General features: G+C 35.9%; 1 protein-coding gene across 8 annotated transcripts in view; it reads right to left on the bottom strand.

The window, feature by feature from the left end:
* LOC106667015 (partitioning defective 3 homolog) overlaps positions 1-18,168 on the bottom strand; it is a 131,975-nt gene that overhangs the window by 20,764 nt on the left and 93,043 nt on the right. For all 8 annotated transcript variants that reach the window (XM_014394630.1, XM_014394607.2, XM_014394647.2 and 5 more), the window contains 3 exons: positions 8,075-8,278; positions 4,265-4,388; positions 4,072-4,187 (listed from right to left, as the gene is read on the bottom strand). In XM_014394630.1, coding sequence (XP_014250116.1) covers positions 4,072-4,187; positions 4,265-4,388; positions 8,075-8,278 — 444 coding nt within the window. The remainder of the gene's footprint in view (positions 1-4,071; positions 4,188-4,264; positions 4,389-8,074; positions 8,279-18,168) is intronic.

The raw sequence follows: 18,168 nt of genomic DNA, 5'->3' as shown, positions 1-18,168 counted from the left end.
TATTCGGTGTGGGAGTGATTCTGTTGTCAAGCCTATTTTCATAAGGTCGTGGACGGTGTATGCCGGGGTTATCTATATTTGCCCGATGCTTTGGTGAATTAAGTCTGGGTTTTTTTTATTGTTCCGGTCTCTGTGATGTAGGTTCATGGTTGTTTTCCATGAGGTGAGCCGTGTATTTTGATTTTCCGTCATTGTCCGTCAACGATATACGTTCTTTGTATCTGTTCAATATCGCCTTTTTAGCTTTACTATTTGACTGAGCAAATTTTATATCGTTTTTATTCGTTAAATTGAAAAGCAACTTATTCAGATGTAAAAGTAGTCGAGTACCGAAGAGGAACAATTGTTCCGAATCCAAGAGATATCCGACTAATTCCAAGAGAGAACGGCATCTCATTAACCCGCTTAGTTTAAATTGTAATAATAATAGTACCGGCATTAGAAAGTAATGTAAGTCATAAAAGCCCGCACTTAAATTATTATAAATGAAGGGTGGGGTTTGACTTAATTAGGGATAGGAATGCTTTAAACCTTTTTTCTTATTATTGGTTTTGTTTTATATCCTTGGACGAAAATAGACTCACTTTGACAATGTATTAAATAAATTAAATATTAAGTGTAAAAATCACTAAAATCAAACGCTTTTCGATGAAAAAAGTGACCCTAAGTCGAAGCAAAAATTTAAATGAAGAAATTTTGAAAAGAGTTTTGCTTTTATTGAAAAATAGCTAATTTTAATTTTTAAATTACTTGAGAACAATATTTTGTGGGTAGGGTTAGAAACAACCCTTTTTCGTCTTAATTTGTGGTTTTTAATATTATAATAATGGGCATGAACTTCAGCTTATTATATATTTTTTACATTATTCCAAAAACGTGATATCCACACCACGCTGCAGTTTAAAAAAAATATTGTTAAAACACTCATTTTTCACTTTTGCAAAATGAAAACCAGTGTCAATTTTCGAAGTTTTTTGTTTTGAATGTAACATTTTTAAATATTTTGTTCGAACTCTGCATATTAGGTCTTTATTTTGGATTATGGATATTAGAGAAGAACAAAATATGGTTCCATGTTTTTTTTTTTCAAACTGAGAAAAAATAGTGTTAATTATTTGATTTATTTTAACTTGGATCAAGTCGACGTTATACTTCACAAGAAAAATAAGCCCCCAATTTTGACAATATTTTTGGGAAAAGAGTCCTAATTTGTTTTACTGGTCATACTTTGGTAATGAAGTAAATCCATGATTCATTTCCTTGAGGTTTCTGTATGTTTATGACTTACTTGTGCAATAAATCCGTAAGGGTTTTTCAATAATTATGTTTTATTCCGCTTGTGTTTTGAAGCAATTTTTATTATTTATTGTTTACATAATAGAAAAAGGGGTTAGTTGGTGTGTTTTTATTCGTCTCTTTCGTTCGAGATCTCGTACTTTCACATTGTTTTGCTAATTTAAAACGAGAGGAAAAATAATGCATTTTCGTTGTTTATTGGCTCTTTTATTTCCCGCAAAGGGAAAAAGGCAGCTCAGACTCCTAGGAAAATTTGAATAGGTATCACGCTTTAGGTGAAAGCAACGTCCGTTGGCTTGCTGGTTTGCTCGGTTCAGAATAGGAAATTTTCATTTTGGAAACACGCAAAGTGCTCTGGTCGTTCTTCAGCCGTCGAGAAAGACCAAATTAAAGGTTTAGTCACAAATAACTTACACTCAACGGCTCGAGAAATCGCAGAGATGTTTCACAAACATCATCAGGGAGCAGCTGGATATGTTTGACAGAGAAGAATTTTTTAGACAGCAAATCAATCTGCGATTCCCTCTTAAAACACAATGTAAAGGATCCATATTTAAAAAGATTAATAACTGAGGAGGAAAAAGGTCCTTCACAACAGTTAGAGAGGTCAATCTTAGGAAAAAACGAGGTGACCCACTCACTACTCCAAAAGGCGGATTACATACAGAGACTGTTGTGCATTTGGTGGGATTGGACGAAACTTTATTATGAGCTTCTAAACCATTAATTCTAGGGTACACAGCATAATCTAAGCTATTAAAATCAGCAATCTATCAAAAACGACCGGAACCGGCTAATCGCAAGGGGACTGTTTTCCACCAAGATAACGCGTGAGAAATTGTTGCAGCTTGGCTGGGATATGCTACCCCAGTCGCCATAAATTCCCCTTCAGATTTTCACTTATTATGGGCACTGAAAAACTATTAATGGAAAAAGAATTAGTTCAACTTGAGGGTTGCAGAAAAGACACCGATGAGTTCATCGCTCAAAAACTCAAACGGTTCTGGAATGTGGGAATAACGAAATTGGAAGATGGCAAAAGGTAGTGAACAAAACAGTTCATATATTTTTTTATTAAATTTGTGGAGAAATACGTGAAATTTTCATTGAATTTTAAACAAACTCGACGGGCTTATTTTACCAACCGATATATACATTGACAGGCAAAAAAATTCCACCCACATGTAATATAACTTGATTGCTGTATATTTTTATATATTAATCAAAGTTTAACAAGTGAAACCGAGTCTTTTTCCTCTGAGTCCTTTTCCTTTCTCCTGACAAGACGTATCATGTCTGATAAGTGACAAGGCAAACTGTTGCACTTGGCCTGGTACATGTTCGCCGTACGTACCCAGATCTCCATCTTCCATTGTTAAAACGTTGTTAAAATAACTTTCAGGTAATAAGAGTTCAAGTATTAATTAGTTCGAGAAAAAGTCGATTGCATGGCGAAACTGCCTCAAGTACACTGACAGGCAAAAAAATTCCACCCACTTGTAATATAACTTGATTTCTATATATTTTTATATATTAAGCAAAATTTCACGTTTTTAAGGTTTAATAATTGAAAACGAAAAAACAGACGGAGAGATAAAATTTGTTTTAGATTTTTAATTAACATTGCAGTATTGGGGATTTCCTTCTCTTGCCTTAATTACGCCTTCAAGACGCCTCGGCATACTTTCTACCAGTCTGGAAATGTCTCTTCGCTGGAAGTTAGCCCATTCTTCACGAAGTCCTTTCAAGATTGTGGATTGTATCAGGATGTGATAGACGTGATTTTATTCGCCTTTTGAGGTTATCCTATAAATATTCGATTGAGTTTGGAGAACGGGATGGCCAGGCTAAAACCTGATATTATTCTGTTGAAGGTACGCTTGTACTATGCGAGCGACATGTGGACGGGCACCCTTTCACGCCCATCTTGAGATGGTAGAGCAAATCTACACACATCTGTAGAAAGTACAGCAGACCAATCATCCAATGACCAATAGCTGTGTTCTCGAGCAAATGCGAGCCTTGCAACTCTGTGTTCTGATCAATTCTGTTCCTCTAGCTGCGAAAGCCATCGGTCCGTGTTAAACGTACTGCGTCTCGCAGTGTTTTGTAGGGAACTCCGATGGCAATAGACGAATATCTGATCGAACATTCATCATCAATAAGTGCCACACCACGCACAACATCCTCAGCACTAATTGGCATTTTTAAGTTTAAAAATTGAAATTACGAAAACAAAAATGAAAAGTAAACAGTTTATTGCTTCAGAATTCAAATGAGACTGAATAAACATTTTAAATTTCGTAAAAAGTAAACATTGATAAATAATTTACACTTCTTTTGTATTAAGGATTAAGTGAGTTCACATCTAATTGAAATTCACAATTTAAAACATGCCATAAACAAATATTTATTGGTAAAAACAATGAGACAAATTGAGGCCAGAATTTGCTTTTTTCGAGAAAATGGGAAAAATTCAATTGGGTGAGGGGGTGAGTTTTGCCTGTCAGTGTATTAACAGAACTGGATTGTGTGAGAGCAAAGAAAAATTTCATTGAAAATATTTTATCGTAAAATTGATATGCAAGGTCGAACTAGGAAAGTGACTAATTATTACTCGGTTCCGATATATGTAGTTGAAAGGCAAAAACGAACGAATGGCTGGAATGAAGGCTGGAACTTGAGTCGCCAAGGGGCCGGTTTGTTTTTCCTTCAAGAGATCCCTTAACGCTCAGATAATTTTCGAGGAAATGTGAAAAATTCTAAAGGGCTCACCTTTCTCCCAGGTATCCTTTCCCTCGGCTCGATTATCAGAGGCGCCGCCGACCATCGCTTCGACTGGTTGTTTGTCGTGGGTATACCTATGCAATGACCGTTGGTCACGTCGCCTCCTGCAAAAGGTTTATCGTGAGGCTTTCTTAGTTTTTCCTCCTCAGGACGAAATTTTGATAAAAGGCGAACTTCTTACCGTTGTTGGGCAGGAGCTGGTTCAACGCCGGCTCACTTCCTCGCCGGACCTGGAGGGGCCCGGTGATTCCAGAGGCTATCTGCTCGTTTGTTACTTCTATGTCAGTCTGGAATTTCTCTCCGGCCTGGGAGATAAGATTTTGTTAGAAACTCCAAAGAGAATTGTACAATAAATATAAACAAATTTATCATATATTAGAACAAATTGTTAAGTTGATTATGATTTTCTTGAAACAATAGAACCAAAATGGTTTGATGATTAAGCGTTTTACCAAGATTTTAGAGAAGAAAAATCATAATTATTTAGGAAAACTTTAAATTATTGGAAGAAAAGATATAAATTTTCATTTTAAAAAATCTTGTCCGCCTGGTCTCGTTATTTTCATCTGTCAGGAGCTTTTCGCCATTTCGTATTGATTTCTGGTTTTGGCACAAAACTTGTCTAGACAGACGAAACCAGCGAGACTAGACGGAGTAGGAAAAACGCAACCCAACTACTAGTTCATCAACCCGCAGGCTTCAAGGAGAAACCTCGCAATTAATTGTTTAAATGCTGACCATTTCCAGGAGGCAAGGTCCAAACCTGGAAGGTAAAACTGTTACTATTTAAGTTCACTGCCTCTAGGAGGAGTAAACAGTTAACACTCGGAATAAGCTAATCAGTTTCTATTTAAGGAAACTGCAAGTGATTAAAAGGGTTAAAGGTTAAACTTATTACTTTAACGATGATAGTCTTAAGAAACTATTTCATGCAGAAAACACAAAACCCTAATTGTCAAGAGTAATGTCGATAAAAGTATAGAAGTTAAACACCTAAAAAATTTTTTGTAATTGTTACCTGCGAGAAAAATCACAATTTATTTCCTAGATTAAACAAACAAACCACTTTAGAAATATTTTGATAGTCCATCCTAATTTTGTGGAATTCCTTGACAAGTTGAATGGTAAGAAATAATTAATAAGTCATATATTGACAGCTTGGGTGGATGAAAATCGTGAATGATCATCCCAAATACGTTGGTTAAATATGAAAAATTTCCTTTAAGAATTTTTTTTCCAGATCATCCAAAACCTAGTGTAAAAGATGATGAAAGATTGCTTTCACAAGATTATTCATGAATTTTTTAAATGGATAAGAAATCCAAGATTAACATTTTAAAGGAAAGCATCCAAAACCCGTCGAAAAGAAAACAATTCCTTTTGGCGAGATAATTTCTTAATTATTTTTCTAATTAAAAACTAATAAATTATTTTCTACGATAATTGTTATTGTCGTTTAATGAAAGAAAACGTAAGGGTCACACAAGTTGACAACCACAACTTTCGATTATTGCTCTTGCCCAAGTCCGAAAAAATTGAAAGTATTAAAGTTTAATTAAATTAACATTGTTTGGGGAAAAACAAAATATAATATGAAAATAGACATCCTGATTTCTTTAAAAATATTAAAAATCGTGTGTAATAAAACATTTTTCTGAAGTTAACGTTACAAAAATCGTCCTTGGAAGTATTAAAGTTTAGACAAATAAACATTTGTAGGGGAAAACATCCAGAATTCGATGGAAGTTATAATTTTTGAACCAATTACACCAAAAAAACATCTATAGATAATCTTAGATAATATAGAATTAATTTTTTTATCAAAGGTCCTGGTTAATTGAAATAATTAATTTGGTCAATTTTGTCCGCTAAACGTATATGGATTAATATATTAATATGGAATATAAGAAAACTTAAGTAGATTAAAATCTTTAAAGTAAAGAATAGTAATTCTTGTCATACTGGGCTTAACGTCCCAACTACCGTTCGGTGGTGGTCGGGGAAGAGGGGTCAATCCACTTTATAATTCCATTTTATATTTTATTGCCAATTAAAATTCCATGGGGTTGCGCCAGGTTTCGAACCCAGAACCATCAATACGCAAATACGCTCTAACCATGGTCCACAACGGTCCTACAAAATCTTTAAAAGAAAACGTCCAAAATTAATTGGATGGTTTGAATAATGAACATTCTACTTCCCTTTAACTGGAAGGAAAAGTGTTGTTGCTTACTTTGAAAAATGATCTATTATAAAAAAAGTTAAACGCATATTGCTGGAATAAACTTCCCAAAATTTCCTAATTATATTCTACCGTCCTGGAGGAGAAATATCTCCTAAACGTTTACTTCCAAATTTTGATAACGAACTGTTGAAAAGTGTCAAGTTTGAGACAATGAATCTTGAGATTAGTCAGTTAAAGTTGCCAAAAATAAAGATAGGATGGTAAACATCTAAAGAATTTTTGTTTAGATAGGGATTCGCATTTTTTGTTTTCTTTTAAAACGGTGATGATTTCTGTATAAGGAAATTGTGACTTTTTTTATGTCATGAGTTTTCTAACATTAATCTTCAATGATTTCTATTTAAGGAGAGCTGAGTATATAAACTGGTAAAGCTCATAAAATGATAAGAATTTAAGAATTCTCTTTAGGAAAAGCGGTTCCTATCTTCTAAGATTCGTAGGGGGAAAAAATGATAACCCCACGAAAATCTCCCGAATGAATTTTAAAAAGTTTCTCTTCATAAAGCACAGTCAGGTTAAAATCAAATCATAAAGCGTTTGAACTTCGTGAAGTTCATCGAAATCATTTATGAGAAAACTTGAAGAAGTGGATGAAGAAAACGCGTGAAAGTAAGATTTTTTTCTGATTCTCAAATCAACTGCACGATGAAACTAATGAAACCATCACAAAGTGGATGGAAATGAAAGTTACGACATAAAGACAACGTGTAATTTAAACAAAAGAAAGTAGGTTGCTTTTCCGGCTGAAACAAACAGAACGCGATACGCCTTTTCAAGAGTTTTAAGGAAAAGAATATAAACAAATAAAAAAATATCGGTTTATTATTGCTGTGAGTTCATGGACAAGTTCAATGTCAAAAGTAAATTTGCGTGATACAAGGGACGATTTGAGGTGTGTCTTTTGTTCAAAACGAGCGGAACTCCGCGTGAGCGGACTCTTGGGACAAAACGTGAATCATGTACCAGGCCCGTATTAAAAATAAAAAAGGCAGTCTTCTGGGACGGATCGGTCGATCGGCCAGGACCTAGGTCAACTCGAAACCAGTTTCTCATGAGGAAACAGAAGGAGAAGAAACTGTTTCACACGTTAACGGGCCAGACGTGTTCACGAGGGGGATTTTTCCTTTTCCTTCCGCCGTTTCCTTTCTGGAGCGACATGAAAATTCATGTAGGATCGTTTAAAAATGGTAGCGGTTTTAAAACCAGGAGTTTTAAATTAGGACGGTCGTACATCACTTCAAACAATCGCTTAAACCCAAGCAAAAGTCTAAACTAGATTTTAATTTTTATTGAACTAATACGTAAACACAATACAAAGTAAACGTTCAAAATCTAAATAAACATATCATTTAATTTCGTTTTATGTCAATACAAAATGTCAAATAGTTTGTTTTTGGTAATAAAGAACTATTTATATCTACAGCAACAATTGGATAGTTTAAACGGTTCATGAACATGATGGCTCGAGAAAATTAATTGACCTGGACTCCGCCTGGATAGAAATTTAAAGAGGAATTCATTAATTATTCTTAGCGCGTTCACAATCCACTTGGCCCATCTTGACGAAGTTCAGGACAAATGGAAGCGGACGAACTAAAAAGGTCCTGTCATTATCCTCGATGCCAGTCCACGTGTCAAACGGCTCAAAGATTGAGTGACGGAATGAAATATTAACCCTTTCTTCACGGCGACTTTCATTTTCGAGGGGTTTCATTTAGTTAAATAATTATTTAAAATTTGACTCACCTGGAAGATATCGGGGCTGGACGTGCCGACGGAACTGCCGGAAGCCCCGTCGCCGCCGTGATGGTGTGGCCCTTCCCCTTCGCCAAAATTGGCAATGATCTGCTCCCTGTCATCGGCGACATCGTGCAATCTGTCGTCTGGGTCTAGAATGCCGCCGTCTCTCTGCGTCTGTAGAGAATGGACTGCTACCCAGTTCTCAGAGCCCTGGAAAAGAAAAGCAAAAAGTCCCATTAGCGGTTGGTTCCAATGCGGAAAGTTGATGGATGATGATAATAAACGTGCTTTCAAACGTTTAGGTACATAACTCTGTATTAAGCCCGACAACAAACGAAAACGATAAAGCAATGTTTTAAAACTATTTCCAGAAAAACAAAGGAGGAAACTTTATAACAAATACATGCCCTGGTACTGGATTCGGTCTCCATAGTTGCACATCAATATTCTTTAATAATCGGTCCAGACAAAAATCCTTCTTCTATATGAAGAATTACACAGTAACTAATAAATTCATCTATTAATAAATAACATAAGTACATTATGTTTGCTGGAATGGCAGGAATCCAGTAACCCAGTGCCGGTTCAACATAGTCTAGTTTTGCTTAAATTGCCTAATGGCCCTAGAAGAATTAGAAGGATACCTTGAGGTGGTTCCAGGAATGAAGGTTAGAAGGACGAACAAGCCGATCAACTATGAGACCAAACATCAACTAGGCATGAAATGACATGATAAAGAAAAATCCAACACTGGGCTGTACATAAGCCGGTGAAGCAACCTAAAAGAGGCCTGGTAGGCAGAACATGATGATATAATTAAACTTGGGTCAAATTAACGTTATTGTTATTTCGAGTTGTAATGTAACTTGTCTTGCACTCCAACTTCTGCAACCAATAATTTTTTATAGGAAGGTTGTGTCCCACTAATTTTCTTTTGGCCTCAACCGAAACGCGGCCTGTCTCGTAATTCAGCAAATGCCACCAAAGTTTGTTCTTTGATCCCACCAATTTGTAATGGCTGTAGCACCAACCGATTTATTGTGATAGTCCTTTGGCATTATCGCTGTAACTGCCACAAATTCGAAGTGCCTGGGTTCGTGAGAACCCACCAACTTGAAGTGTTTGTTGTCGTGTGATCCCACCAATATTTCTTGTTTATTATCGAACGGTCCCACCCCTTCTATCCATTTATGGGTCCTAGTGAAAATTAAATCATTTAGGAATTGCTTCTAAACAAAAGTTTACTCAGTCGTCGGCCCGTTTCAAACTTAATTTCACCAGAAGATAAGATCAACTTGAAACCTCCTTTCTTGGCCAACCTGGTTTTTTCTTATAGTAGGAGAAAAAAAAAGTCTGTGCACGTCAAGCATGGTGTGCCTCACGTTCAGGTTTCGATCATAACTCATTGTCCTTGAAAATTTCCATGATCACTTCAAATTCGAAAACATTGTGGTTTGAACGTTCGACGTCACCTGTAGGCTATTGAAATGCCTTTCTTCAAAACAGAATATACATTTATCTACTTGTATTAAATAACATAACAAACCTTATCATTATTCATTGATTACGTGCAATTTTCTTTTTTGGAAAAGTGATCATTGAGAATGCACGACGTATTAACTTCCTTTACGATTTTTTACATAAAACCTTAGAAATCAATTTAAAAAACGATTAAAATGCCAGTTCGTTCAAACTGTACCGGCGAAGGGCTGCAAGAACCGCTGGTTACAAATTCATTTTTAAGACAATTCTGGGGTAAATGATGTCCGACTGGGTTCCTTTTATCTCCTGGTTTCTCAGATTAATATTCACGTCAAGTATGAACCCAAACTTTATATATTTATAGACATGTTTCGTCCATCGGTTTAAATGTTATATTCGGCCTGTTTAAAAAGCCATTAATAAAACTTCAACTAGGTTTTGTCAAGTTACAAGATCCATGTTGAAACAAAACATGATTTACTTTGATTTATCTTTCTTTGAAATTCATGATTCACGGTTAACTATGATAAAGCGGTTCGGATAAAAGACAAAAATATTTTCACGGAATAAACCGTTTTATCGTGCTTCATGATGTGCATTTAAAAACCCATTATGACTGAAAAATCAGTCATAGCCACGTTGATAAAGATTATCGCGAAGATTTGCAATTTACGTCGCTGAACAAGCAGGGTAATTGTCTTGAATGATTTTCTTTACTAACAAAAAGTGAATGAACGTTTAAAACATCACGTTTTTTTGAATTGGTTATCGTGTCTTCCTTGTTGTAAGTTACCTAAGCGCATTTTAACTTTTTTAATCATATACATACTGACGTTTCTCTGGTCAAGATTCAAGCCAGGACAAAAAGGAATCAGGACCAATTTTATCTTGAAAAAGTATTTTTTTTAAAAGGTTTTATGGACTGTTTATTCCTGTAATGTTTCAAATAAAATTAAATCTATAAATATAATTACATAGATAAGTAAATGTTTAACAGAAAACAATGCCACCCACCACTTTAAGAGAAACTGGTCTAATAAGACAGTCGTTTCGAAAGGAAATGGCTAGAGCTTTCAGACTTAAGTGACTAGAAAATGGCAATGATTCGGGTGAAACAATAGGTGGTCATCCTCAGCTTTCCCCCCTCGAGGAAAACGTCCAGTTAGTTTTTCCCAGGACGTTTTAATATGCCCAGTGTGGGCTTGACGTTGTGGCCGAAACTGAAAATCGAGATCATAACGCGACCGAGGAAAAATTACTCTGCCATCCGGTTTTTAGGCGAAGGTTAAGAACTGGGAGAAAGTCAAAAGCAAAACTGGTTAGTTTTGCAACGACTACGGAATATCGTGTTATTGTCAATATTAATACCATTGCGTGTTTACAGCTATAAATAAAAAAAAAAAATTGTTCCACGATTCGGCCGTACGTTCTTGAAAAGGAATGTTTCCTTTAAATTTAATTATGGGATCTGCTCACAGTTGAGAAAATAAGTGTGGGGTAAACATGAAGAAAAAAACAGGGGCATCACACCAATGATCCCATAAACGATTTGATAACATATTTCAAAACGCACGGCAGCTTTACACAAAAGGCGAACGTGAAACTGTGCCGACAATCGTGATCGGAGTGCTAAGTTCGGTCGGGCTTGATAACAAATTTCTGTTGAATTTGCAATAAAATCAGATAAAGAAATAAACCACCGAGTCTAGGCTTATCAGACTTCTAAACAAAACCAAGAAGCAAATTAATCATTGTAAACTAAACAAAAACTCTTTTAAACATCCTCGGTTGAATAACACGCATTTTCTCTTTTATTTAAGGAAAAGATATAAAAGTATCATAAAAGTTTCAGTGTAATTTACTTAGTTGCACTTTCTAAACAGAAATAATATTATGAACCGATTAGTCGATGAGTTTCTTCTCTCTTTCAAAACCAAATATTTCTCAACATGCCGAACATTAAAAAGAATATTACAAAAAGTGGATCTTGTTCATTATGATGTACTAAAACTCAGTCAATTTTAAGTAATTTCTACTTAATTAAACATCATTTCCATTTAAACTGCACGATTAAACGAAAAGTCTATTTTGTCCAACCTAATGAATGGAAAGTCAAGCACGAAGAAAAATCTCGACTCTGCTCGTGATCGTTTTTGCCGGAGGTGCTTTGCCAAGTTTGGAGAGAAGGGGATTTTTTCCCCCTCGGAAATACAAAGAAAGCTCACGAAAACCGAAGCCAAACAATTGAAAGTTTCAATACAAAAAACTACTGTAAACTTTCCTAGGAGCCAAAGGGTAAAATATTTCATTAGGCAATGTCACCTTAACAAAACAGCCTTAACGTAGTTTTCATGTTATTTGGGTTAAAAACTTGTTAAGCTACAGCATTTCGAGAGATTTTCTTTTCTCCTTAACCTGGATAATTATGGAGTTACTAGATTATAGACAGAGCTTAAATCAACCATTTCTAAGGTACACCCAAATACTTGAATTCTTTTACTGTTGACCCCCCCCCCCCGAGAACGAACCCGTCATCACACTGTTCAAAAATAAATGCAAGGGAAAGCTAACGGCATAATAATCTACGTAAAAAAAAGACATATATTAACATGTAATTCAACAACTTTGTTCCCAAGTAACTAGAAAACTACTTTACCTCCAAAGAAGGCGACATTATCCAAAGAAATGAGCGAGAGGAACGTAGAAAAATGGAAGAATTTTTTAAATCAGATTCGTTGATTATTAAAGCTTGAAATTGGCCTAAATTTCATTTCTGCAAGGACCGCTTTCCCTTGCATTCGTTTGGGGACAAAGCGTCGTGATGCCAGGTTAGTTCTTCTCAGACTGCTTAAATGAAACGTGGACCATCTTAAAGCTTTAAAAATAAAAATAACCGTTGCACTTAGGAACTTGCGAACTTTCCTGGGTGTGAATTCACTAATTCTTCAAACAATGTCGCCAAATTAAAATGGAGATAACGTAGTTTTCCAGTTCCTTGCTTGCACAACTTGTTAAACAATAGCAATTCGAGAGTTTCTTTTCTTTTTTACCTACCTGTCTAGATAACTAGGTCGTTATTAAAGATTGTCACAGATTGTAGGCAGTTCGATCAACTATTTCTAAGGTTCACCCAGTTCACCCAAAGATTTGGGTTTTGTAACTGCAGAACTCTGGAGAAACGGAATTTTCTTACTGCTTGGGAGCAAACCTTGTTAATCACAGCGTTTCAAGAAATTTTATTTTCTCCCCTACACAGATTATTATATAGTTATCAGAAGACTGTAGATAAAATCAAATCAATCCTTCCCAAATTTCACCCAAAGAAGATTTGTATTTTTACTGTAGACCTCCAGAGAACGACCGGTCATCGTACTCTGGCCCAAAACGAATGCAAGGGAACGCGCCCCCTTTATAAATGAAATTTGGACCAACTTAAGCTTTAGTAACCAAAAACAACCATGATTTAAAGAAGTTATCAATTTTTCTACGTTCCTCTCGCTCATTTCTTTGGAAAATATCGCCTTCCTTGTAGGAAACTAAGTTTTTTGATACTTAGGAAAATACTTGTTGAATTACATGTTAATATATAACATCTTCTTTTGCCTAGAATATTGCCACATTAGAAGATTATTGTCAGAGATTATAGGTAGAGTTTGACCAACCGTTTCTAAGGTTCACTCAAATATTTGAAATCTTTTACTGCAGAACTCCCGAGAACGGACCGGTCATCACACTCTGCCTCAAGCTGAATGCGAGGGAAAGCGGTCTGAACAAGTGAAACCGAGTCTTTTTCCTCCATGACAAGACGTACATGTTCGCCGTACGTACCCAGATCTTCATCTTTTCCATTGTGAAAAGGTTGTTAAAATAACTTTCGGGTAATAAGAGTTCAAGTATTAATTAGATCGAGAATGGCGAAATTGCCTCAAGTACACTGACAGGCAAAAAATTCCACCCACTTGTAACATTACTTGATTTCTATATATTTTTATATATCAATCAACTTTTTTTTACATTTAATAATTGAAAAATGAAAAAAAGACAGACAGATAAAATTTGTTTTAGGTTTTTAATTAACATTTCAATTCGCGCATTTCCTCCTCTTGCCTTGATTACGTCTCGAAGACGCCTCGGCATACTTTCTACTAGTCTGGAAATGTCTCTTCGTTGGAGGTTAGCTCATTTCTCACGAAAAGTCCTTTCAAGATTGTGGATTGTATCAGGATATCAGGATGTGATAGACGTGATTTTATTCGCCTTTTGAGGTTATCCTATAAATATTCGATTGAGTTTGGAGAACGGGATGGCCAGGCTAAGACCTGATGTTATGCTGTTGAAGGTACGTTTGTACTTTGCGAGCGACATGTGGACGGGCACCCTTTCACGCCCATATTGAGATGGTAGAGCAAATCTACACACATCTGTAGAAAGTACAGCAGACCAATCATCCAATTATCAATGGCTGTGTTCTCGAGCAAATGCGAGCCTTGCAACTCCGTGTTCTGAACAATTCTGTTCCTCTAGCTGCAAAAGCCATCGGTCCATACTGATTTAATCTTCTTTGAGCAGTGGGTTCAGAAATTTGGAAGTCTCGAACTTCCTGGCTCTGATGAACCGTTTGAACAACAGTAAGGTGTCGGTTTCGAAAAATTCTCTAAGTCAAAAAACGGTCATCCTGTGGTTCTATTACCCGAGGGCGTCCAGAACCGTGTATTCTATAGTAGGACTCAGTTTCCCGAAAACGTCAGGCGTCTCACAGAATTTCGTAGGGAACTCCTAGGGCAATAGCCACATACCTTATGGAACGTCCATCATTAATAAGTGCCACACCACGCACAACGTCCTCAGCTTTAAATGGCGTTTTTAAGTTTAAAAATTGAAATTAAGAAAACAAAGATGAAAACTTACCAGTTTATTGAATTCAAATGAGACTGAATAAACATTTTAAATTCCGTAAAAAGTAAACATTGAAAAATCCTTTATTCTTGTTTTTGATTAAAGATTAAGTGTATTTACCTCTAATTGATATTCCCAATTTAAAACATTTATTGGTAAAAACAATGAGACAAATTAAGGGCAGAATTTGCTTTTTTCGAGAAAATGAAAATATCAATTGGGTGGAATTTTTTGCCCGTCAGTTAACAGAAAGACATAGACTTGAGGGTATGCTATTTCAAACTTAGTACTGGGTATACTACTATTTCACCATTTAATGCTATTGTATTGATAATTATTAATTCAAAACAAAGCCCAAGTTCATTTTTATCACTTCAATATAAAAAAAACTTTTACAGAAATGAGAAAAACACTAAGTTTCAGAGTGACTAAGTACACTCCACTCCTCGATGAACCAAAGCCTAAAAGAAAGTCCCGACGTCATGAAAAGGGAGGAAAGCCGAACCGATCCGTTGAAGGTTTTCCCCCTTTTTGGTAGAAATTGCATTTCTTCAAAGCTCTGAAGTTGGAGACTGTCCAAAAAGTGGCCAGCCGTGCCTATTCGAGATGATATCTCGTCCTGACCTACTCGAACGGCGGTGTAAACAGAAAAGACATCGTAAACAAACACATTCAGATCTAAGGATAAGCAAAGGCGTTTTTCGCATTCCACCACATCGCGCCCCGAGGCGGAAGGAAGGCAAATAAGGCCCGGCGAGCCCATATCCCTTTCCCAACGCTGCCAGCCTTACAAAAGACCTTAGCTTTCATGCAACGTCACACTTTCTCTCTTTCCGCAGGGATTTCACGGTTGCTACTCCAAGAAACGAGTTACGTCTACTAGATGCTCAATCGTTGTGTACCTCAGGAGCAAATAAATTTAAACTAAAACCAAATAATAAGAGAGGTCATAAAATGCCTAAACTGGTACTAAAAGCAGCATGTCAGTCAAACAAGTTGGTTATTTTATACCATAAGCTTTCTTGCCATTTAGACAACTTACAAATAAAAAAATGATAATAAAGTCATCCAGAACAGGATTGAGAAAGCTCCATTCACATAACGACCAAAGCATATATTTAAATATGTAGAATTTAAAAAATGTGTTCTTAACGATGAAGAACATTTTTTTTCTTAAGTGATATGATTAATGGTTTCTTAAAAATCAGTCATTAGTATTTTTCTTTTTGAATTTTTAGACGTTAACATCTTTCAAGCATTAATGATAATACATGAACCATAAAGATAACTGGTGGGGGTCGATGGTTACTCGTTGACTCGGCGATCATCACGTAAGATAGGGGGTACTTACAATTTTTTTTTCAAAAACACCGATACCCCGAGGGTTCGTACAACTCCCTAGTTGAAATAACCTCGTTAAAAAATGGAAAAAACGGTTGCATTGCGGTGTATCTACCGAGGGGTGTCATAAATAACCTAATTTGATTCTCACTGAAAAGGAAAAAGCCTAGTAAAGGACGAAACCCAAAGAAATCCACTGGAGAAGAAACTAGGACAAAGTTTTGAAAACCATTGTTATACGAAACTTAACAATTCCGTAGGAAAATTGGTGTATACAGCCCTAGTAGGTAAGAGTATACATACAGTTCTTAGCTTATTTTCTCTTGAAAGGGTATGCCGAGAGACGAGAACAGACATCCACTGAAGACTCGACCAATAACAACACATCAATGAACTTTCAGTTTGACGTAAAACTCTTTTATTATAGGTTATAAGCCGTATTTTACTTTAATAATGTTTAAAAAAGGATGAGATAAAGAGAACAGACAGGCATCTTGTTGATTAAACAGCCGGTTGAACAGTTCTCCCACATCTTGGGTCCGACTATTTTCGCTGTTTCCTCTGTCAAAATTACGAACCTACAATTCGAACATTTCATGAAATATTTCACCGTTAACATCTTTCATGCCTGAAAATACTTGGACCATAAAGATTTTATTGCAACGATGTAACTGAAGTATGTCACAGGCGTACAAATTGGTACGTGTAGATCGGGTTAAATACCTGACCCGACGTTCAATAAAGGCACGTGTAGATCATAAGATTTTCAAATGTTACGTATGTAACGGTTAGAAGATTATTTTTTCCGGATTTGCATTCCGACAATGGACGATTATAAACTTAAACATAAGCTTAACCGATTGTTTACAAACGGAGCTTCAACTTATTATTTGTGTGAAAGTTCCAATGACATAACGGATAATTTCATTTTGAATGAACAGACTGTTTATTTAATTTTTAAACGTGAGAACCGAACCCGGCTCAAAGGAATTATCAGAATTGCGATATAATTGCGAAAAACCAACTAAAGGTGACATATAAAGCCGAAATGTCATGAGAGAAAATTTCTTTTACTACAGGAAGCATTGGTTCTTAGTTTGATCGGGGTCCATCTATTCTCGTCGAATTGACCTATACTTTTTACTAAATATCCTTAAATTGCAACAAAGAACTCGGGTGAAACATCAGAATCCAAAAAAAGGTCAAAACCTAAGGAGGGTGGACAAAGTGGTCCGTATCGGTGCAGTATCGGTTAACGACAACTACATCTTTCAATTATTACAGAAGTTCGATGAAACAGAAACTGCCCCGACTCCCTCGGAAATTAAAATTCAATTAGGATCTAAAAAAAGTACTAAACCGAGACACCCTAAGCAGACATCCAATGAAGATCAAACTCAAAGATCAAACAAAAGATCACAGCCAATGAAATGTCGCAATTTAAAAGAAAATTAATTATTGGTACTATACGAATATTGAGATGCATGTGTAGTTCAACAACGAGATACAGCCCTTCTAATTGCTTGATCCGGCTATTTTCGCTGTTTCGTTCTACCGGAATAGTCAGTGTTAGGAAGATATTAAAAGAAGAAATGTATGATCGTCGTTAAAAATTTCAACAACTAATGAAACTTCACAATTTAGCTGGGGAAAAAAAAATTACTAAAGAAGTATAATATCATTTCATCATAAGGACCTAAACAAGGACGAAAAAAAGTGAAAACACACAGATCGAAACACACCAATAAATCGAACCAAGGTTCAATAATTCGCAGGCCATTAAGCACTACAATTTTTATTATCACATTGGGGAACTCCGCAACAAAAAGCTGTATTAATAAATTTATAAATTAATAAATAATTTTCTTTAAATCATAGAAACATTTCAGTCTTACTCCAGTTCGAGGACAAAACCTGCCGAATATCCCTTATGAACTACTCCTGAATTGTCTATTGCAACAAAGTACACAAAAGATAATTCGCTATCAATTGATTTACAACAGGAACCACAAACAGAACGAACGCAAGAGACAACACACAAACAACCAGGGTAAATCCGACATTAGATACACTTTCAACAACCCCCAGACCATTGAAACCTCAGTTTTTAACAGAAAAGAAGGACTTGGCTAAAAGATTCTTACGGAGAAACATTCAATCAAGGATATATAACCTAACCCAATCGTACACTAAAAATAACGCTACGTAACCTAACCTTACTTAATCTAATTTAACCCAACCCCATGCCTTGGGGATAGGTATAGGGATAAAAGAGGCGGCCACAAGGCCACTGCACCTCAACCTGAATAGATCTATTGTGCACCCCTGTTATTTATCACTCACTGCTCACGCTTCAGGTTATTAACCAGCCTCCCAGCTTT

Source organism: Cimex lectularius, unplaced genomic scaffold (genome assembly GCF_000648675.2).
Source record: "Cimex lectularius strain Harlan isolate CLEC.00 unplaced genomic scaffold, Clec_2.1 scaffold85, whole genome shotgun sequence".
Classification (NCBI taxonomy): Eukaryota; Metazoa; Arthropoda; class Insecta; order Hemiptera; family Cimicidae; genus Cimex; species Cimex lectularius.
The sequence above is the reverse complement of the archived record's forward strand: the minus strand, read 5'-3'. Positions and strand labels throughout refer to the sequence as shown.